Below are 24,490 nucleotides of genomic sequence, written 5' to 3' on the forward strand. Positions count from 1 at the left end.
GGATACTCTAAGCATTACATTGTGGAAAGGTAGCCATGACATTAGATTGTCTATGGCATTTTGGGATAGTGACAGGGTAGGACTTCCAGTGCTCCCTTTGATCAACACAAAAATGAGAATTGATTTTCTGGTTGTTGTTCAGTCATAAAGCTTGTTATAAAAAAAAATTGTTCTTGGAAATGACAATTGGGTGGATTTCTGTAACAAACTGACAATACGTCCTATCAGTTAGCTGATCAGGTGCAAAACAAAACCCCAAAAAAACTCACCTAACTCCAGCTTCTTGTACACCCCACATCTGTTTATGTCCCTGTATTCATGGCTAAACTTAATTACTACCCAGACCTCATTCTCTGGAACATATTCCCAAGTCTTTAATCACACCTTTGAAGCTTTCTCTCCAAGGTGAGTTTTTGTTGCTCTTCCAATACTATGCCAAGTCACAGAGTCATATAACACGGAAACAGACCCTTCAATACAACTCATCCGTGCTGACCAGACTTCTCAAGCTGACCTAGCCAGTATTTTGCCAGCATTTGGTTCATATCCCTCTAACCCAACTATTTATTTACCCATCCAGATGCCTTTTATATATTGCAATTGTACCTGCCTCCACCACTTCTTCTGGCAGCTCATTCCATATATTCACCACCCTCTGCATTACAAACATAATCCTTTTAAGTCTTTCCCCTCTCACCTTAAATCTGTGGCCTCTAGTTTTGGACTCCCCACTCTATGAAAAAGATCTTGGCTATTCAGAAACATTTTGTGCAATAAGTGCAAGGTGTTATATTTTAATTAACGATATATAACATTCAGATGTCACTTTTAAATTTATTCTATTATCAGTGGATTGAATAAAATGACATTAAGATTTTGGACTTTATGATAAGTTTCAGTTAAACAATCAGTGCTGTTTTGTTCTTCAATCCTAAATGTTGCCTCTGAGAAATGTTCAAATTAAAGTTTCCATTAATTTGAAACTCAAGACTGAAAATTACTTAATCCTATAGGAAGATGTTTAAGAATAATGCTGCTGCTAGTTAACAAATTCAACACGACCTTTTGGTCATTCCTGATGCTCAATCTGTTGGACAAAGTACTATCAGTTGATAACTCTTTGTTTCTTTTTAAAATAGGTCGATTTCCCCAACTTCCTTTATTTATGGTGATTCAGTGGATGCATCAAAGTTTATTCAATTGGAAGACATGTCCTGCCTTTTTCAACCTTTTAATTTGACATTTCAGGTGATTTATTTTTGCCACTATTAATCTCTTTTCAGTAGCAATTATTTTAAAGTGGTCTATCTTGTAATTGCACAAATGTTCCGCCAGAATATCATTTTGGTCTATGTGACCTTAACAAGTGTTAAAAACTTATGTGGGTTTATAGCAAATCCTTTACTTGAAGCTGAAATATTTGCTCCCATTTCAGCAGGCATCTGAAATACTAAAATCTACCCTATTCTGAGGCCGTTCCATAATCTTGAAATGCTGACAAGAGATTCACAGATATCATTGAACGTAGATTGATTGCCTCTTTCTGACCCACACTCCTGCAGCATTTGACAAATATATTGGTACCCTGTAAGAGCAACAGAATGTTGTCAGCTGGTTAATCAGTACCATGTGCATTTATCAAATAGTAACTGATTCAGTCTCTGGTCTGTGCTAAGTCAGCTGATTTGAAGCTACAGCAACTGATGTTAGTAGCCAATGTTCACAAGAAACCTACCAACATCCAAACAGAGGGATAGCCCAGGAACACCTAACTCTCCAGTGCACTGCTCTCAGGAAGGGTCCACGACCAAAATGCCAACCTGCTTCTCATCCACCAAGAAGCAGATGATGTGATGGGAATCCCCGGCTTCCCATGCACAAATCTGAATATACCCAAAATCAAAAGGTTAGAACAAACACCAGTTAGTGATCACTAGTTTGATAACTTCATTTGCAGGATGTCAATTAATGGATTTAATTTCTTGTGAATAGATTTTAAAATGCTGGTGGGGTTTTAGGTGCTGTACATTTAATGAGTATAAATAACTCATTTCATTTTGTGTTTCCATTTGCAGCTCTCAGTTTTTTGTTTACATTTTGGAAATTATTAGTATTTTTTTAAGGATTAAAAACTTCAGTTATAAGGGTAGGTTGGAGAAATCGGGACTGTTTCCTCAGAGAGAAGGCCATGAGAAGATCTGATAGAAACTTTCCAAAATCATGAATGACCTGGAGAGAGTAGATAGGGGAAAGCTGTTCACTCTTTTAAGAGAATCAATGACCAGAAAGTGCACTTTAAAAATGTTTTGCTAAAAAAAAAATCAAGTGCAAGGTGAGAGAAATTGGTTTTCACACATGTTGATTATGGTTTGGAATACACTGCCTGGAGGTTTGGTGGATGCAGATTCAATTGAGCTATTCAGAAAGGTATTAGATGTCTACTTAAATAGAGTTAATGTGCAGGGTCACAGAATAAAAGGCCGATGTTTGGCAGTTACCTACAATGCTCAGAGAGCTGGTGCAGACTTAATAAACCAATGGCCTCCTTCTGCACCCCAGTGCTCCTAAGATTTGAGGTTTACGCCAGCAGATTGGTGGATTGGATTTGGGATGCTCTTGAATTGAACTATGCACTGGACTGTCTAATCAGAGATTATTGAGATTGCACTACAAAGGACTGTGCTTGGCATCCCTCACTCCTCAGGTGTTTCTAGATTTAGTAAAGACTCTTATGATTGGTGGAAATCCATTGTGTTGAGATGAGACCAGAGATGCTGACAGTGCTTCTGTTGGAGTTAAGAAGACCAAGAGGAGATCTATTTAAGAATATTAAATGTTAATACGATTTGAATAGTGGATCAATGGCCCTGATTTTAATTCCCATCTCCTGCTTATTGAGAGTTGAGCCAGTGAGGTAGGAGAGTTGAAGGCTAAAATAATGGGAAATTTGCCCTTTTGGTCAAGCTGTCCTCTGGTTGTGTTCCAGTTTTAACTTGCTGTTTTGTAATGGCAAGCATGTGACCCACTCAAAGGACAGGAGCCTTCATTAGATTTACAGTCCAACTCCATTACTATACCTGGAACCTGATCAGCTGTTTGAATTAGAGATCTCAGTGGAGGAACATTGATGACTTTTCCAAGGCATGCTGAGACATAGATTGTGAATCAGAAACTGTGGCCCAGAAAGCTTCACTTTAAAAAAGTTGTTTAGGCTGCCTTTTAGAGCCAGGAAGGGTTTCTCTAGGTATCTTGAGGAAAATTTGCAGCTCTATTATTTCTGGCTTCCTTTTGTCTTCACTTGCTACTTCAGTGACTGCAGGATTTAATCCCACAGCTTGGTACAGTGTCCTTTCACTTATTCCTACCCCTGCCAATCAGGTGTCTGATCTGCCAGTGTTTTTAGGTAAATCTCCAAACGTTAAGCAAATATTCCACTCCTCCAATCTCCACGGATTCATCACATCTTTGGAGTTGAAACTCAACCCCCTGCCTCCCCATTTGTGACTAGATCTGGTCAAACTATTCTTCACAGAATGAGCGGTGATGATCAGAGAAAAGTATTTATGTGAAACATTGATGGAGCTCAGAATGCTCTGTCACAGGGAATGGTTGATGGGAGATTATTTGCTTCCTTTAGGGAAAAGGTTGACAATTTACAGACGCTGAGGAAAATTCAGAGCTCTGGGAGAGAGTTGAGCAATAAATCACTTTTGACTAGCTCCAATATGGAGCTGGATGGGCCAAAAAGCAGCATTTTCTGCTGTAAATATCAACAGTTCAAATTGACAAGGTTTAGAAAATGGTAGTTCTAACCCAGTGATTTATTCAATGTGTTATAGGTGTTAAAGTAATCTAGTGTATTTATTTATAGAACAGTTTCAGACTCTAAACTCAAAAGCTTGATATTCTTACTGTATACTACTTCAAAGCAGTATGTTTATTTCAATCATTTTAGTAGTGTATCTTTGATCTCTAAGAGAACACAGTTTGTGTGACCTGACTTGTAGGGAGACTCACTGCAGTTTGTTCTATTTAACTGAATAGAACTCTCGTTTTGTCTGAATGCTGCCAAGACCTGAACATGCAGAGCATTCAGCATTATTTTAATTAAACTCAGTCCCTTTTTGTACCTCTGGGATAGTGCAAGTTCTTGGCTGGGGACATAAAGCTCTCTTCTACAAGCATTCCTTTCATCATAAACAACCCCTTTGGGAAAATGCATTTAGTGCTCGCAAACACATTCCAACCCAATTCTATGCCTGTTTGGCCCCATTGACAGCTTTTATTTATCTCATTCTGATCGTGCTCCTTCCCATAATGGGGAAGGTATGATAGTAGGGGAGGAGTTATTGTCTAGCATTGTACTGAAATTTGGAATTTTTACAAATCACTTTATCCCTAAAGATGTCAAGAGAATGTTTTACTGAGGTTTTATTTTACATTGATGCTATTTTTGAAACTTGGCACTTCTAGAACACTTAAAGCTGTACATTTATGCACTTGGTTGTGTAATGGTGCATTATAAAGTTATCAGGTCTTCCTGTCAGAACTGAGACATATTCTGAACGTGTTCAAGTAATAAAAACTGAGTGGGTTTAATCTATTTTCTTCTGTTTCCACTTTTAGTTTTGTTTTGGTGTTAAGAGTTTAAAACTCTTTATTGGATTCATGTGGTTTGAAAAATATATGAAGCAAAAGATTTTTAAAGTCTCTGTCCGAACAAACCATAAAGGGCCTTGCAATAACTAGCAGTTCAAAAGTTTGCCTCACTGAATTCATGGTTGGAATTTTTTATTGAAATCATGCTAAAATAGTTCCACCTTTGCTGGTCGTAACAGTGGAATGCTTCTATTACGACTCTTTCTATGTTGGGATTAAATGGACTTGTGCTATCGCCTATGAAATGAGAAGAATTACTCTGCAAATCAAATTGCGATTAAATGTTTACTGAGGTTTTCCATAATTAGAATTGAAGCTGCCATTAAGTCTGATTTCACCACTTCTTGCACTGCCTTTGTTTCTCTTTTCGAGCTTTCAACTTGTGATGATTATAGAAAGGATAAACATGGAAAAGTAAATCTTTGAAACATAAACTAGCTCCATGCAAGAAGGAAGTCACAATGAGACAAATAAGGGCACATCTTGAGGCTAGTGTTACCAGCAATGATCATGAGACCAATCTCTGGAAATTATGTCTGCACAGCATCCATTCATTAAAAAGCATCTCTGGATTATCAATTGTTCTTATATAGAATTCCACATTAAAATGAGAGCCATAAATATTCTATGTTGTGTTAAGAGACTGGAGAGTGCTATGCTTGGGAATCGAGTAACTGTTGATACCCACAAGAGTTTGAATCAAGTAGGGTTAATAGTGTTCTTTTTTTCCATTTATTATTGAATGACAGGTTATAAACATGGGCCCGAGCAGTGCACCAGAACTTGCTGTGCAAATTATGATTCCCAGTAGACTTCTTACAAATGGAGCTGACATCTTTCTCATCCAGGATATTATGGTGAGTGCATAGCACCATTAATACTACTGCAGTGTCCTGCTGGCTTTGAGCATGTTGCTTGAATCAGTTTTTAAACCTCATTGCCACATTAGGTATCATTGTTTGCAAAATCATATGCTGCAGATAGTTAAACTTTATAAATCTCTGGGCTGGAGGTAATTTTTTTTTGTTTATATTCACTTTCTAGACCTAGATTGTATTATTTTTTTCTTTTTGTCAGTTCATATTTGTACATTACTGGCACTGTTTGCAAACAATTAATTTGTCAGGCCTCAGAACTCTTTATTCACCCGTTGCCAAAGAACTAGTTCTCAGATTATTTTTAGTTGCTTTTTGACTCTATGTAACAAAGGGTTGGCAAATAGACTCTACTTAAGATGCATCTTTTTCTGAAAGTGTACAGTGACCCTTTAACAGCACGTTTAAGTTTGAAGATGATGTTTTGCTTGTTTCAAACCTGTAACTACCAACAAGCCCCATATTATTCATGCTGCTAATAGGGACAATTTGTCTTCATTACATCTAGCACACCCTGAAAATATAGCAACATACTCAGTGAAGGGGATCACAATTGACAGGGTCCTGAACCTCTCAGCCCTTCATAGGGCAGAATGACTTGGAAGGGGTGATCAGAAAATTGGGCATCGTGCCAGTGGCACAATTCCAGATGCCCTGCTGCAATTTTAACCAGTGATGAAAAATCCTTGAGTAACTCACCTGTGGCCAATTGAGGCTGTAATGCTCATTCAAAGTGGGATGTTAAACATGGCGGGGAAGCCAGCACCATGCATCTAATCCATGAACTGATGAGGCAGAGAGGAGGGGGAGAGGATGCCTCTTTTCTGGATACCCTGTGACAATCTGAAGCCCCCAAACACAATGTGTCCCATGCTAATCAGCTGACTGACCCCTCCTGTCTTTACCCTGTATCTTCACCCTCCCTTGTTCGGGCCTGATAGCCTGGGTCTGGAGAGATCTCAACTTATCTTCGAATCGCAGCTCTCATTCTCCATGACAGGATGAAGGCCTATCCTAGGCCAATTAATGTTTGGCAAATGTCCACAGATTGCATTCACTGTGGCAGCTGGCTAACTTGGCTTTTATATTAGAGTGTATTGGGTGTGTCAACTTGGGCCAAATGATCTCCTTTAAAGTTTAACCAAAGCTTGTTAATTAACTGTCAGTCATCAGCTAATCCATGCATCCTCTGTCACAATGCCTCTAACAATCACAGTCCACCTGCCAACCCTTCAGAATTCTCCTCATACAACATAAATCTGGATTTCCCACTGCAGTGGTATTTTTAATGAATTGTCCTGATCAGCACAAGTGGACAAGCTTCAGTAAAATGTGTCTTTTTTCCTTCAGTACTCAAGTTCTGTACCACCAAGTACCTGTCCCCCTTTGAGGAGTTTCTTTTCAAATTACCTTAGTCCTTCTTTGGTTGTGTTGACATCATAGACTGATCTTTGTATTCTGGTAACATTAGTATGCTGGTTGAAGTTTGTTCTCTTTTCTCTATTGAATTTTCTAAGGAAACCATTCCCTTACTAATTTTGTACTTGTGTTCCCCCATAATTCTAAACTTGCAGAATTATTGAAGTAATCTGCATATATCCAAATTACCCATGACATTCAATGTTTTGAAAAATTAAATCAAAACTTATTTCAATCTTACGCTCAAAGAAATCAAAGAAAGTAAGACTTCCAATTCTGTTGCATCTTTTACACTTTGGAAGTAATTACTTTTGATTTGATGTTATAAAGGAAAGCATAAAGGAAAAAAGGAAAATTAAAAATTCAAAGTTTTCTATAGGCTTTCAGATTCATGCTTGATTCAGTTCTCTGAACTCTACCCAGTGCAGAAACATGACATTGAAGATGGGGGCAGCCATCTTTTATTTAGATTAGATTACTTACAGTGTGGAAACAGGCCCTTCGGCCCAACAAGTCCACACCGATCCGCCGAAGCGCAACCCACCCATACCCCTACATATACCCCTTACCTAATACTACGGGCAATTTAGCATGGCCAATTTACCTGACCCGCACATCTTTGGACTGTGGGAGGAAACTGGAGCACCCGGAAGAAACCCACGCAGACACGGGGAGAACGTGCAAACTCCACACAGTCAGTCGCCTGAGGCGGGAATTGAACCCAGGTCCCTGGCGCTGTGAGGCAGCAGTGCTAACCACTGTGCCACCGTGCCGCCTTCTATGTATTGCAATGTGCTTTGTGTTCTCTGATATTCATGTCTGTCTGATGCCAACCAAAGTACTTTTAATTAATGCAAAGTTTACAAATGTAAAGTTCTCAGTAGTGAATTTCAGCTGTCTGCAATTGTGAATCCCTGGAAGAAGTCATCAGTATCAACAGTGGTGTTTTACCATAGGCTTTGTATGGATCTTCTGTCAAAGTTATGATTGAGGCCATGAGGAAATTTGCAAAAATTAACTCCTTCCCCCATCTGTTGCTCTTGGTCAACCACCTTCCCTTAACAAATCATGCAAATTTGTGTCTAATTAGTTTTGTGAACTACACAGCTAAAACCCCTTTCAAAAACACTACATAGAATCTTATAATGATTGAAGCCCCTGGATACATACAAAATGTAAGCAGTGTGAAGAGCATAATAATTAATAAGCAGCTATTTATTTTATGAAGCGTAATTGCTGACATGATCCTTAATTTCCAAAACAAAATGATTACAATCCAGTAATAATTTCAGCTCTTGTTTCTAACATTATTACTTTAATGGTTACGACATCAGTAAGACAACGATAAAGTGAAAAAACAATCAGTTAATTATATGACAAGAGACAGAACATTCATTTCATAGTCCTCAGGATAGATGGGGAATTGTCAAGGATTTCCCATCACTGGTCAAAGAAGGGGAACTTTGATGTTCAGAGAGCCATAGGCATCCATACAAAAGGCACAGTGTAAATTTAACATGCAGGTTCAACATGAAATTAAGAAGGCAAAAGGCATGATGCAAGGGAATGAGTACTAGTTTGAACAATTGAAAGACCATACCATAATCACAGAATCCCTGCAGTGCAGAAGGCCATTCAGCTGATCGAGTCTGCACCAACCCTTCAAATACCATAATTGGTTGTGGTGATTAGCCCGTCAGAAAAACATCTCTCTGCAGCTACCCTCTGTCTTCTATGAGCAAGTCAATTTTGTACCCAACTCACTGTGGATCCGACCTAACTTAATCTTTTGCACCAGCCTACCGTGAAGAACCTTGCCAACTGCTTTAGTAAAGTCCATGTAGACAACATTCACAGTCCAATCCTCATCAGTCACCTTCACCACTTCCTCAAAAAACTTCAACCAGTTTTGTGAGACAAGACCTCCTCCACATAAACCCATACTGACTATCAAGTCCATTGTTCTTCAAATGTGAGTAATTCCTATCCCTAAGAATCTTCTCCTATAATTTTCTTACCACTTCTAAAGGGTCACAGACTGATAATTCCCTGGATTATCCCTGTTGCTCTTCTAAAACAATGAGACAATGGTGTTTGGGGAGCTCAACTATGACAAAAGAAGATACAAAGATGCCTGCCAAGGCCCCAAGTAATCTCCTCACTTGCCTCCTCCTATATCCTAGGATAGAGGCTGAGGGCACTTATGTACCTTTATCTTTTTCATGACACCCAACACCTCCTCCTTAATATCAGCATACCCCTCCCTAATCTTCCCATCATCTGTGTCCTTTTATAGAATACCTACAATGTGGAAGCAGGCCATTCCTAAGTGAATACCAATGCAAAGTACTTGTTAAGAATTTCACTCATTTTTTCTGACTCCACACATAAATTCCTTCCTTTTTTCTTAAGCTACCCTTTCCTAATTAATCTCTTGCTCCAAATGCATGTTTAAAATACCTTGTGATTCTCCTTAATCTCATTTGCCAAGGATATTTCATGGTCCCTTCCAGCCCTTCACTAATGTCTTCTTGTTTCATATCTTTTCTCCTTTCTTTATACTCCTCAAAGGCCTTCTTTGGTTTAAGTTTCCTAAACCATATATATGCTTCTTTTTCCTTTTTGGCTCCTCTGTTGTCATCCAAGATTCCCAAATCTTGCCATTCTTTTTGTTCATCCCTATAGGAACATGCTGATCCTGATCCTTTAGTTTTCAAAAAACTGTCACATGTCAGATTTGGATTTACCATCAAAAAGCTGTCCCCAATCCAATTTCTTCATTTTTTGCCTAATACTGTTGTAAATAGTCTTCCCCCAATTTAACACTTCACCTGAGGACTAGTCTTATTCTTATCCATAACTGTCGTAAAGTATTTAGAATTATGACCACTGTTCCCAAAATGCTCTCCCATTGAAACTTCAATCACCTGGCCAGGTGCATTACCCAAGACAAGGTCTAGTACAGACTCCTTTCCTAGTTGAACTGTCTGTATTTTGTTTGAAGGAACCCACTTGGATGCACCTAACAAATTCTTCTCCTTCTAGATCCTTGGAACTAAGGGAGTCCCACTCTATATTGAGGAATTTAAAATCACCCATTATGACAACTCTTGTTTTTTAGATTCATTCGTGGGATGTGAGCATTGCTGGCTGACCAATATTTATTGCCCACCCAGAGTTGTCTTTGAGAAAGTGGTGGTGAGCTGCCTTCTTGAACCGCTACAGTCTGCTGCAGATATTGTTTTTATATCTTTTCACAATCAACTTGCATAATTTTTGGTGAGATTTGAGTGTCACTGGCAGCGCCAGCATTTGTTTCCCATCCTATTTACCCTTGAACTGATTGGCTTACTCGGCCATTCTTACTAAATGACACATTTCCTTCCCTGATGCATTAGTATGGCAGACTTTTTACGACGATCGATGATAATATCATGATCACGAGTCCGAAGACTAACTTTCCAGTCCAGAATTTTTTTAAGAATTAAAATGAAATTCTACCAACTGCCATGGTGGGATTTGAGCACACTTTCTAATGCAGTGGCCAAGGGTGTCGGAATGACTTGTCCAGTGGCATTACCACCATGCCGTTATCTCTCAAAGTAAACATCAATAATAAACAGATTCCCATAATCAAAGACAGAACATTGAACATGCAGTCAGAACACCACGTCCTGATCTTGTTTGGAGGTCAAATAGTTTCCAGCTTAGAGGGAGAGCAGTGAGTCATTGCAGCCCATTGGCCCACTTCTGAAAACCTCCTGGTGACTGGCTGGAGAACAACTTTGAAAGAGCTGGAAACTCAGTCCAGAGAATGGCATTGGAGCAGTAGGGAATCCATGGAGAGAAGACTAATATATTTAACATGGAATAACAAACAAAGAAATAATTCTTTTAGCACAGTGAATTTATTTTGCTTGTTCATTTAACAATCTAATCATAACATATAGTTCATGAGTTCATCCAGTCTCTTTCATGAAACGGTCTGTTTACTGACTAATTAGTCAAGATGTTTGCATGGAAGAAAATTCAGTGCAAGCATTCTATTATTTGCAAATGGTTCAAATCAATCTGCATAATTTTGTCATGAATAATTTGATGTTGTACTGAAATTACAAGGTGATGGAAAAAACTGATAAATAAAATATATGTGTATAAATAAACAAAACATGGAAGAATGACAGGGGCTGGCTGAGCCTAACATTCTGGGCCATCTCCCAAGAGGTTCATTTCACAGTATCACAATGGGAGGTGAAATACAATATAGGCACACATATCTGCTTGTCAGAGGAGTGTGCAGTATGATAACCTGCTCATTATTAATCATTTGGCATGTTGAGGATGTCTTGTAAATCTGTTGAGTAAGCTGCTGCAAACCATTGCAAGCTTGCCAGATGTTGGCGGAGAAGGCTAGTAGCACTGATCCCCATGGGGCTCTGGAATTCGGAAGCATGCCTGAAGGAAGCCATTCCATAGAACTCTCTGAGGGGGAAGAAAATACTACATTTATTGTGCAAAGTGTTCTAATGATGGTTGAAGCTTAATGTACTGGAGACATTTGAAACATTGAGTTATGAAATTGCAAACAACACATTACAGAAAAGAGTATTCACTCTTGCCTTTGTTATCCTTTATTTCCTCATTGTCTTCTGAAGGGGCTGACTCAGGCCAGGATTAGTTGCTGGCAATTTTGTTGGTCACCATTCTTCGATTAGTGCAATCCCATCTTCATCCTGTATCCACGCACACAGCTTCCAGTGGTAGATGTTAGTTTAAATAATGATGATAAAAATGAATGTTGTCTGAATTTTCTTCCACTCCTTAAGGGATATGCTACCAAGGTCTTGTACCTTCAAGACAATGGGTCTTGCTTGAGACTGGCGTATTTAATAAAGTAGCAGGTTGCAACTAGGTTCCTTGTTGCCTATTTTATAGACCAAGCCAAGTAACTTGTTTAAAAATATCAGTACATATTAAATTTGTAAAAACAGCAGGGGTGGCATCTGTGATGGAATTTTGTAAAATGAATTCATTTGTTTCATTTTACAAACAATTAATCCTCATTGAGGTCCATATGCTATAATGTGTTTGTGTTGCTTATGACATTTCTTTCATATCTCAGTGATCAGAACTAAATGTTGCATCGAACAGGAGCACAATGGGGATGAAACTTGATTTTGATATTGAATGAGTGTAATATTAGTGATGCACCCATCGTAATTGCCTTTCTAAAGATCAAAAGACCCACTTAGCCTTGACGTTTTGTCCATATTACCATAGAGCTTCAGGTATGAATGGGTAGCTGAGGTGAAGTGCTGAGTTCCCTTGGTAGAAATTTGCTGAGCTGTAATGTGAAGGAAACTGTGTTGTAAGAATTACATTGTTGTAGAAGGCAGAGAACAGGGCAGTGGTTCACTGTAAGGTTCCTGTGAAGTGCAGTGGCACTCAGGATGGTCATTAGTCTGTGAATTCTCTTTGTCAGAAAGCATTGTAGGCTGAGTTATTGAATTTATTCAAGCTTAATTGAGATAGACTTTTGATGGAGAATAGAATCAAGGGTTGCTGGAGGGAGACAGAGAGGAAAGTAGAGCTAAGACCACAACAATTTCAGCCATGGTCTTTTTGAAGAGCAGGGCAGACTAGTCTACTCCTGGTCTTAAGTCCTATGTTCTTATGGAAAATTGATGCAAGCTTGTTTCGAAATGTAGGCTTTTCCAGCATACGTTTTCCATGCATTTGAATTAATGATCAGAAAATTGTGTCCACCCCATGCTATAACTTATTACATATGTTTGTAGTGGCTGAGGTTACCAGTTTGAAGTATCAAACTGGAAAATTAATCTTGCACCTCAGACTGACAATTTATATCTGGCTCTGGATATTAGACAGCCAGATGTTTATTGGAGGAAAGTCATAGACTGCATGTACAAGATTTTCCAAGATTCCCTAAGTGTGCTGGGCAATGTAACCCCTTTCATTCTGTAGAGTCTTGCAGCATGTCAACAGCGATGACCAATTTGCAGGCAAAATGTGCAGAAAAACAAACTGCCCTTTTTGCCAATTGTACATTGCTGTTAATATAGGAAGCAGACTAATTTGATCATTTAGGAATGGAAATAATTTAACTTTAGCTACAGCTAATTGTACTTAACATTTTTGCTGAGAGCATCTGAACACCTTCCTGGTTTCTGCCATTTTTGTGAAGATATCATGTATACACAGCAACTCTGCATTAAAGTGTTTCGTGTTGTTTTCTTGTGCATTTGCATCCGTCAAATGCTTTTATTGAAATGGAATTATGTTGAATAACCTAATTTATTATTTCATACTTCCAAATTTATCATAAATAATTGTTCTAGCCAGTCCCACCTGAAGTTAATTACTGCAAAGTTGTATAATTCTTAGAAGCATGGAAGACCTCATCCTTACAATTTTATCACAAACAAGTCTATAGTTTATTTTTCTAGCTGTAGCACTCATTAATTTTTCTGTGGCACTGGAGCAGGTTTCTGGGGACAGGGTTTCTGGCAATGTCCTCTGCAACCTTCTCCCACATGTACAACATTATTTGCTTCTGTAACATCCTTCCTCCTGTGTGTAATGAACAACCCTCCTACACCAGGACCTCCTTCCTGAGAGAACCTGTGAGCGCCACACTTGGTTTCCTGAGCATTCTGACGCATGCTGTTATCTGTCAGTCAGCACATTCCGCACGTGCTGTATAGGCATGACCATGTCTGAGGTGTTTGGGTTTTCGTGTTTGCTTTCAAAGGAGGTCACATCATTTTTACAGTGATCCTGAGAGAGTTTTTTTCAGGACCTGGGAGTCAATGTCAAAACTCCTTGTCAGTTCTCATTGGAAAGAAGAAAGCTAAGAGGGGATTTGATAGAGACATACAAGATGATCAGAGAATTAGATAGGGTAGACAGTGAAATACTTTTTCCTAGGATGATGATGTCAGCTTGTATGAGGAGGCATAACTACAAATTGAGGGGTGATAGATTTAAGACAGATGTCAGAGGCAGGTTCTTTACACAGAGAGTGGTAAGGGCGTGGAATGCCCTACCTGCTAATGTAGTCAACTCAGCCACATTAGGGAGATTTAAACAATCCTTAGATAAGCACATGGATGATTTTGGGATAGTGTCGGGGGATGAGCTGAGAGTAGTTGGCAGGCCGGCACAACATTGAGGGCCGAAGGGCCTGTTCTGCGCTGTATTGTTCTATGTTCTATGTTCTAAGTGAAACCTTCAGAATGCTCTTGTCATGCTATCTTTGACAGCTTTGAGAGCATACCCCAAGCTCTCCTTGAAAGATTCCTTTTGGTAAGTATCAGACATTCTGGTTACATAATGAGCCCCAGCTCAGTTGTGAATATTTCAGTATGGTGTGGATGCTTGGCATACCAGCTCGGATGAGCTCTGGAGTGCCTGGTACTTTGCCCTGACATCTGGTCTTCAGAAACGTTGCAGAGCTGTTCAAATTAAAATGCTGAGCTTTTTGACATGGTGTTGGTACACAGTCAAAGTTTCATGTGTCGACTTTCGGCAGAGCTACTCTTCATTTCCAAGATAATGGTTGTGATCTGCTGAAGACCACACTTGCTTTGACAATTCTTGCATGTATCTCATCATTAATGTCGGCAGCTTGAGAGAATGTGCTGCCAAATTCATTGCACCTATCGACTTCTGACAGGTTTTGTTCATGGAGTGAAATGGGCTTAAGATAGGGCACAGGCTGATGGTTAATTCAGACTTTTCTCTTGCTGATCATAAGGCTGTAGTTGTTGCAATTATTGGAGAACAAGTCCATGGACATAGTGCATATCCATCTGTGAGCCAAAAGCTTGTGTACAGTTATTGGCAGAAGACAAGCAGGAGGCTGGAAAAACACAATGGGCACCATCAGGAGGCGGAGAAGTCAATGTTTCAGGTATAACCCATCTTCAGGAATGGGGGTGGAGGTAGGGAGAGCTGCATTTAAGTGGGTGGGATGGAAGGGTTATGGGTTGGGAGAGGGGCAGAATGGTAAGGTGGTGATAGGTGAATACAGGTGGTGGGTGTGACCTGGTTGGTCGATGGGAGGAATGAACCCAGTTTGTAGCTGGAAAGAAGAGTCGGTTGGACGTTGTGAGGCAGCAGTTTTAACCACTGAGCCACCCCTTGAATTGCTGCAAGTAATCTCATTAGTCGTAGATGAGCATCTGAAATTTAACCATGCATGATTTGTAATTTTCTTACTATTACTTCAAAGAAGTATTCATTCATGGAGGGCTTTCCTGCAGTTTGCTTCAGTTGGCTCTCTGCTGATGCTATAAAGCTAGAAATGATCAATCCTGCTCTACATTAATAACCATTCCCTGTTGAATTTGCAGTACCAAGATTCATTAAAACTTTCTCAATCAGTGTCAATCACCAGAGAACAGAGCTTCGACTTTACCGATTCCTCCACTTTCTTAACTTGGTGCAATGTTTGTTGATTAACCCATATGATTTGTTTTCTTTTACAGTGACAGGGTGTTTAGTTTTTCAAGCATTATTGACATAAACCAATGAAAATGAAATTTGCTGACTTGTCTCATCTTGTCTGGAAATTTCATCAAAGCTATTCATCTGAGCAATTTTCTGATCTTTCTCCAAGGTTTGATCACTTAATGCTTTCCATAATGCAGTTTCCCCAGAGTATAGGAATAAGTTACAGTTTAAGATTTGCTTCATCATAAATAGAAAATCTGTATAACCAGTAAACTGTGGAACGTTGCAAGAGATCTTCCAAGAAGTTCTCTTTGGTCAGATCGCACTATACCTTCTGAGCTCATTCTGTCTGACTTGGCCACTGTCCCAAGTATTGGCACGCAGTGAACTTCACTGGGAGCTGTGGTCAACAAAACATGAGCAAACGATGCATTCAGTAAAATGAACCAGCAACAAAATGAGGAAAATCTTTTATTATGCAACAAGTGTTTAGGATTCCGAACGTTTAGCTGAAGGACACTAATTCATTGGATAAATAATTAAAGGAGTAAGGAATGTGGGGGAACTTGTGTATTGAAAGAGCGATAGACAGATTGACCCTTTTCTGTGCAGTACTATTCTATAATGTTAGCATGTTTTTAAATTGACAGAAGATAGTGGAGAATGAACTTATATTTTCAGTCTATGTTACCAGTGAGTGGAACATCCTTAGTGGTAACCGGAATGCAAAGTACTGGGCTAATGGTAAGAGTCTTTGTAGCGTAGATGAGCAGAGAGATCTCGGTCCATGTACACAGATCCTTAAAAGTTGCCACCCAGGTTGACAGGGTTGTTAAGAAGGCATACAGTGTTTTAGCTTTAATTAATAGAGGGATCGAGTTCCGGAACCATGAGGTTATGCAACAGCTGTACAAAACTCTAGTGTACAGTTCTGGTCACCGCATTACAAGAAGGATGTGGAAGCTTTGGAAAGGGTGCAGAGGAGATTTACGAGGATGTTGCCTGGTATAGAGGGAAGGTTTTATGAGGAAAGGCTGAGGGCTTTGAGGCTGTTTTCATTAGAGAGAAGAAGGTTGAGAGGTGACTTAATAGAGACATATAAGAGGGTTAGATAGGATGGACAGGGAGAGCCTTTTTCCAAGAATGATGACAGCGAGCATGAGGGGGCATAGCTTTAAATTGAGGGGTGATATATATATATATAGGACAGATGTCAGAGGTAGGTACTTTACTCAGAGAGTAGTAAGGGTATGGAAAGCTTTGCCTGGAACGGTAATAGATTCGCCAACTTTAAGTACATTTAAGTCGTCATTGGACAAGCATATGGACGTACATGGAATAGTGTAGGTTAGATGGGCTTCAAATTGGTATGACAGGTCAGCGCAACATCGAGGGCCGAAGGGCCTGTACTGCGCTGTAATGTTCTATGTTCTTACAGCAGCGATGTTTTGCAAAATTGATTCTTATCACATTTGTATTCACAGCTCCTCTTCTCATTCCATTGTGTTTTTAAAAGAAAAAGACATCTTGCCACTTGTTGACAAATATTTATGGGAATTACTGAAAATGGCAATTATGCAAACCATATAATATATTAGAAAAGATGGATGGTTGTCACATGACTCAGCATTGCCCTCATCACACAAGCTATAGTCAGTTCTGTGAATTGGCTTTAATGCGATTGAAGAATTTATACCATTATTTGTAGAGTGTGAACTTTCCTTGCCTGTATTGGCCAAAATGTGATTCTGACCCCATTAGTTTAAATGACACCGCTATTGTGCAAATTTCTTATTGCGATGTCAAATGAGGACAGAACTATCGCGTTATATCAGAATTGACTGTACCTACACAGCAATGTGTTGCAAAACATTAAGATGGCAAACTTCTGTTATGCCACCCTCTCACGGCAATTTATAATGGGCAACTTTTATTCACCTTTTACAGTCAGTTCTGCTACAATGTGTGTTTCTTCAATGCGAATCGGCTTTAAAGCTTTTGTAGAACTTAAACGTTTATTTGCAGAATGCAAACTTTCCTTGCTTGTATTGGCTGTAATGCGATTCTGGCCCCGTTAGTTTAAATAGCACGGCTGATGTGCGATATTCTTAACACGTGAATGCACAAGAACTGAGCTATCGCATTAATCAGAACCAACTGTATTTAGGGATGAAACTAAATGGTGATTTGGTGTAGGCTGAGGGGTAGTCTTGCTTTTTAATGTATTTTTTTCCTGCCGATTTGTGCCATATGTCTTTGTAATATTCCTTATTGAAATTCAACACTCTGAAAATTTATGCTTCACAATGTTAGTGCTCAATTGGTTTACACAACCTAGATGCAGATTAAAGTCATTCTTGACAACTGTATTACCATGATATCTCATCACCTGATAACATGCCCTATACTTCAGCGACTCTTTGGTGTCCTAATAATCATCCAATATTTGCTGGCCGTTACTGTTTCTTAGTTTTACTGAAACTGACTCGACACCTTAGAGTCATAGAGATGTACAGCACAGAAATAGGTCTAACTCGTCCATGCTGACCAGATATCCTAAATTAATCCAGTCCCATTTGCTAGCACTTGGTCCATATCCATCTAACCCCTTCCTATTCGTATGCTCCTCCAGATGCCTTTTAAATGTCATAATTGTACCAACTTCCACCACTTCCCCTGGCAGCTCATTCCATACACGCACCATCCTCTGCGTGAAAAAAATACTCCTTAGGTATTTTTTGTATCTTGCCCCTCTCACCCTAAGTTTATGCCATCTACTTCTGGACTCATTCAGCCCAGGGAAAATACCTTGTCTATTTACCCTATCCATGCCCTTCATGATTGTATAAACCTCTACAAGGTCACCCCTGAGCCTCTGACACTCCAGGGAAAACAGCCCCAGCCTATTCAACCTCTCCCTGTAGCTCAAATTCTCCAACCCTGGCAACATTCTTGTAAATCCTTTCTGAACCCTTTCAAGTTTCATTAAATCCTTCCTATTGGAGGGAGGCCAGACTTGCACACAATATTCCAAAAGTGGCCTAATCAATGTCCTGTACAGCCACAACATGATTTCCCAACTCCTATACTCAATAGTCTGACTAATAAAGGAGAGCAAACTAAATGCTTTCTTCACTATCTTATCTATCTGAGACTCATCTTTCAAGGAATGATGAACCTGCACTCCAAGGTGTCTTGATTATTCCTATCTGACATCCTTCTCTACTAATTTACTGACCCTATCCCTTACAGCCATGATTGAATGGCGGAGTGGCCTCGATGGGCCGAATGGCCTTACTTCCACTCCTATGTCTTATGGTCTTATTGTCAGTGCAATTTCACCTCCTTTCATTTTTGTTTCTCCTTCCTAAAAATCAAATACCCTTAAGTATTCAGTTCCTTATCCTAGCCTTCATACAGCTATGTAAAAGTTGATCTTTCCCTTGGGAAACATCTGCCATCTATTTTGTTACATTTTATTAATCTTTGTACTCTTTTCCACTTGCCAGGAATTGTGCTATTTTTGTTTTAAGTTTTTCTTTAGTTGACCATGGCTTTCTTTTTTGTTGACAAACAGATGTCTTGTCTGAGGAATATGTTAGTCTGTGAGGCTAATACAACCAAAGCAGAATCAGACTGTATTTTTGTACAATATTAGATACTTTTGCCACTGATCCTCTGTTTTTTTATCCAATTAAAATATTTGTTCTGACTGTGTCTTTGTCTCAGTATTATCTAGAATCATAGTAGCTGTAAATATGTTTCACCCTTTGAAATGTTACTTCGAAATCAGTCATTCATGATCATCATGCGATGAATGTTCATGGAAATTTAGACTAGTATCAGATCTGGTGTATTGCCAGATTTGATGTAACCTGCCCTTTTGTTGATCCCATACATGAGTGCAGAAAAACAGAAGCAGTGAAGAAATTGGTGACCTTTCCTAATCTACTTCTCCCAACCTGTCTAATTTAAAATTCCCCATTACAGTAAACTTCTGTGCCTTTGCTACCTGCTTAATGTTATCACACCACAGCTGTCAGCAGGGGCTTTATGCATAACTCCTACTTACCGTGTTAAATCTGTTCTGTTTCTAAGTTCTACAAAGTTTCTAAGTTCTACCCTAAAACTCTCCACTGTCTGTTTATGTCCAATAATAATTTTCCTATAGACCTATAGACCACATCATTTTCCCCATAGACCTTATAACCCAGTTTATTGACTGTCTTGCAGTTATCTTCGCAATGACTGAAACATTACACCAACCAAATTGAATCTGTGGCTTTAATTCATTCAGTTAATTTGGTTCACTTTGCACACTTGATCAACTAATGTTTATTTGGCCATGCAATCTAAACAATGAATTCTGACAAGGCATCACTGGACTGAAGCGTTAACTTTATTTTCTCTCTTCAGATGCTGCCAGACCTGCTGGGTTTCTCCAGGCCTTTCTGTTCTTGTTATACAGTGTTCTATCTTTGTGCTGTAATGTTTCATTCACAAGTTTCTTCTTTCTTGCCCCATCTTAATTACTTCACATCTTTTAGTTTTACCCTTATCTGTGTATAGCACAATTTCTGACTGCTGTTCTTGAGTCCTTCCTGGTCTGATGTTTGGTGTAACATCATATAAAGCATTTGCTCGCACAGCTATCAATGCAATCTATGAAAGTATCACAGTCACAACACCAATTATTACTTGTTGCAAATTTTATTATTTCTAATTCAACTTCTCCATTTTTGTTAATTGACTAATGCACACGTCAGCCAATTTCTGTTTGGGAGAAATCAATTTTCTTAAGCATTTGTACAGTCACCCTCTGCAACAGAGACACTAGCTTCCAGAAAGATAGTTGTCTGTAGAACTTTAAGTTTGCATGCATTAAACTAAACAGGTTGTTCTTAAAATAATATCATAGTGTATAAGTAACAAGGGTTCCAACTGTAGCCATTATTCAGATAAACTTTAATAGAAAAGTATCCCCATGGGATTCATTCATGTGCTTTAAAAACTAATTTTTCTGATTTTACTCTCATTGAGTCCTGCTGGAAGCAATCAATACAACATTTAATTGCAGCACTATAATAATCGAGTAATAAGCAGAACCCCAGTCAGCTGTGTCAGGAGTGTTTGCTTCCAAAGATGAGAATGGTTGGGTCAGTTCTCAGGACAATATGGACAGCTTTCTTGTTGCTGATCAGTGATAGTTAGATACAAACAGTGGAAAGAAAAACATTATTGTCCCAATTTGAACCTTTATACTGATAAAGATAGGCAGGGCAAGTGTTCAACATTTGGAAGGTATCTATTAAAGATGTTATCTGTCGGGCTACTTTATCTGTGGAGTCTTGTGGCACAGTGGTACTGTCCTTATGTCTGAGCTAAGAGCCTGATTTTGGGTCCTACCTTGTCCAGAGGTGTCTAATAACATCTCTGACCAGGTTTAATAGGACTCATGTGGTTATAGTGTAATATCTCTACCTCTGAGCTAGGAGGCCAGGTTTCAAGTCCCACCTGTTCAAGCAATCGTCATAACCTCTTCAAACAGGTTGTGTAGAAATAAATGTTTTCATACTGTGCACCTGTCTCTTTTGAATTTGTTAGTTTTGGAAATTATCAGAAATAATTGCCACAGACAGACAAGGCTAAATAGGTAAAAATTGGTAATGCACCATGTCAGTTAGACTGCAGCAACTATTTTAACTTGATGTCATATAAATCAAGTAGTGTGTTACAACATCAGAGAAACACTTGGCACTTCCATCTCCCATCACGCTATTTTTCATGGGTGTCCATTCCTTTCAGGTGCTGGTCTCATGCTGTGACATTCTTACCCACTGGCCACGTAATTATGTACACTGAGTTTGGGTGTGAGTCCAGTCTGCAAGTTAGTTGGGAGGACTAGGGGTTAAAATGAATGTTTCTAAATAGCTAAAATTGGTGTTTCTATTTGGGTCAGATAAACTACTGTGATATGTCAAGCTCCCACAGAACCAAGACTTTTAGTTTTAGCCTTCTGCAGTTGTTGGGGACTTGAAGCTGGATGTGGAAGCTATTATTCCTCTTTCCGTTATAGCTAAAAGATGGAGTTACCTTCCTGCTGCGTGCATTGCATGAGAGACTATCTATTTTATTAAATTTGCCTTTGCCATGGGTGTGCTTATATGATGTTACTATATTGGAACAATTATTTAGTAGTAGTTAATATACAGGTTCTTTTATAATGCACATTCCATCAACGTGAATTCACTGTACCACAATTGATAAATTGGGGACACTGTTTCTAAAGCATGAACTTTTAAACGTGTGTTGGCTGTAACGTGATTACATCATGATTACATGCTATATCTAAAGCGTGATATTTCTATAATGTGGAGTTGCACAAGAACACAACCATCACGTTATAGAAGAACTGACTGTATGTATTATTCTGGTAACCATTTTGATAGAGTTACAATTAAGCCAATTCTTTTCTTTTTAGTTTGTCTATATTTTACCTGTGGTGTAAAAATAAAGTTTTTTTTTGCTTAAAGTCGAGAAGTTTGACCAATCAACTTGCATCTGGAATGCAACACCTTACACTTAACTCTAAAATAAGAAAGAATTAGGATCTAGGCTATCTTCTTAATATATTTTGAGGGGGTTTGGTTTGGTTCATAACAGCAGCAAGTTTGTGTGATCTTAATTTAAAGTATGTTCTGGATGGGAGGGGAGCAGTAAACCTGGGGGATGTGAGAGAGATGGGTGCTGCTGAATGGTACCTTGCTCTTTGACATGGCTCCCTGCACCAGGATCTCTGGGGAATGTCAAAGAATCTGAGACAGCCTCTGATTCAGCAAGTGCAGAACTGGCTCAAAGGTAGAAGATGGTGGAGGATTGTTTTTCATATGGGAGGCGTGTGACCAGTGGAGAGCCACAAGAATCCGTGCTGAGTCCACAGCTTTTTGTCATTTATATAAATGATTTGGATATGAACCTAGGCAGTATAGTTAATAAGTTTGCAGATGACACCAAAATTTGAAGGGTAGTGGACAGTGAAGAAAGTTACCTTAGAGTACAACAGGATCTTGATCAGATTGGCCAGTGGGCCGAGGAGTAGCAGATGGAGTTTAATTTAGATAAATGTGAGATACTGTATTTTGGGAAAGCAAATCAGAGCAGGACTTGTACACTTAATGGTAAGGTCCTGGTTAATGTTGCTGACCAGAGAGACCTTGGAGTACAGGTTCAAGGTTCCTTGAAAATAGAGTTGCAGGTAGATAGGATAGTGAAGAAAGTGTTTAGTATGATTTTCTTTATTGCTTAGAGCATTGAGTATAGGAGTTAGGAGGTCATATTGCGGCTGTACAGGACATTGGTTCGGTAAATTTTGGAATATGACATGCAATTCTGGTCTCCTTCCTACCAGAAGGATGTTGTGAAACATGAAAAGGTTCAGAAAAGATTTACAAGAATATTGGAGGGTTTGAGCTATATGGAGAGGCGGAATAGGCTGGGGCTGTTTTCCCTGGAGTGTCAGAGGTCAGGGGTGACCTTATAGAGGTTTATAAAATCATGAAGAGTATGGATAGGGTAAACAGACAAGGTTTTTTTTCCGTGGGTTGGGGAAGTCCAGAACTAGAGGGCATAGGTTTAAAGTTTGAGGGAAAACATTTAAAAGGGATCTAAGGGGCAACTTTTTCATGCAGAGGGCGGTGCGTGTATGGAATGAGCTGCCAGAGGCTGGTACAATTACAACATTTAAAAAATATCTGGATGGTTATAAGAATAGGAAGGCTTTTACAGGGATATGGGCAAAGTGCTGGCAAATGGGACTAGATTAATTTAGCATATCTTGTCAGCATGGACAAGTGGGACCAAAGGGTCTCTTTCCGTGCTGTACATCTCTATGCCTACGACTAAGTGCAGTTGTGGGCTCAGTTTGGAAAGGCACCCTTATCTTCAGGAAATGTAACCTTACTTTAAGAGGAACAGTCAAATAGGCTGCAGAAGACTCCAGTCAGTAAATGCCTGTGCACAGTGGGCAAGCTGCCACTTTCCTGAGTTTGGGTAGCCAGCTTGCCAATTCTATTGAAATATTGGTGATTGTTTGGGAGCCTTTTGTTTACACCAATTCTCTCCGTCACTCCTCCACTCCCCTCCACAATCTGATCCATACTCTGAGTTAAAATCGGAGCTGCCGAAACCTGCTCTGTTTAAGGCTTAAGAAAGGTGAGATAGATTAAACTCTGTGGTGTTGATATTGGTTTGTTTCCCATGGCAGTAAAATAAATACTTCTATGAATAGGCTGATGTTTTCATCACAATGACTGAGCATCAGCAAGCCAGAATCTGACTTTCTAACATGGACCGTGGAAGCAAGGGAACCACATAAAGCTGTTGGAATCAAGCCAAAGATCCCAACTGGGACTTTGCCATACTTGAAGCATCTAGTGAAGCTGTTGGCTTCAATCTGATGTTTTCTGAAGATTGAAAGTGCAGCATTCAACAAGAAAAGCAACAACTTATTTTTATATAGCATTTTCAAGATAATTAATTGTCCCAAGGCACTTCCGAAGAGAGTTAGAAAGCAAATATTTTATTTTGAGCCAAATGACCAAAAGTTTGGACGATGATGTAAGTTCCCGAAAAAGTCTTAAAAATGAAAGAAGTGGGAGAGAGATGGAAAAGTTTGGGGTTGGAATTACAGAGCTATTTTAGCATCTTGGCATTGAAGGTGCAGCACCAAATAATGAAGTAATTAAAATTGGTGACTATCAAGAGACCAGCATTACAGGATGGTTGTGGGTCTAGAGGAGGTCAGAGATTAGCACAAGTGTGGTCATAGAGGGATTTGAAAATAGGATGAGAACATGCTTCTTCACCAGGAAAGAAGATAAACACAGAAAGCAGACTTGGTATGTGTCAGGATCTGTGGAATCTTGCATCTCCTCGGGTCAAATATTACCTCACTTTGTTTCTTCAGGTTTTTGTCAAGAATTGAGCAAAGAATGCAATGAGGTCAGGAGCTGAGTGGAAATCACAATCACGTGGAATTCAAGTCTATGTGGAAGTCAAACTAA

The 24,490-nt window shown here is 39.2% G+C and overlaps 1 protein-coding gene across 1 annotated transcript in view; it reads left to right on the forward strand.

Annotated features, from left to right (window-relative positions):
* Nucleotides 1-24,490, forward strand: part of itga9 (integrin, alpha 9) — a 388,873-nt gene that overhangs the window by 317,442 nt on the left and 46,941 nt on the right. Inside the window, exons 22-23 of the mRNA XM_060822924.1 lie at nucleotides 1,140-1,248; nucleotides 5,409-5,516. Of these exons, the coding sequence (XP_060678907.1) occupies nucleotides 1,140-1,248; nucleotides 5,409-5,516 (217 nt within the window). The remainder of the gene's footprint in view (nucleotides 1-1,139; nucleotides 1,249-5,408; nucleotides 5,517-24,490) is intronic.

The sequence above is a fragment of the Hemiscyllium ocellatum genome, chromosome 4 (genome assembly GCF_020745735.1).
Source record: "Hemiscyllium ocellatum isolate sHemOce1 chromosome 4, sHemOce1.pat.X.cur, whole genome shotgun sequence".
Lineage (NCBI taxonomy): Eukaryota > Metazoa > Chordata > Chondrichthyes > Orectolobiformes > Hemiscylliidae > Hemiscyllium > Hemiscyllium ocellatum.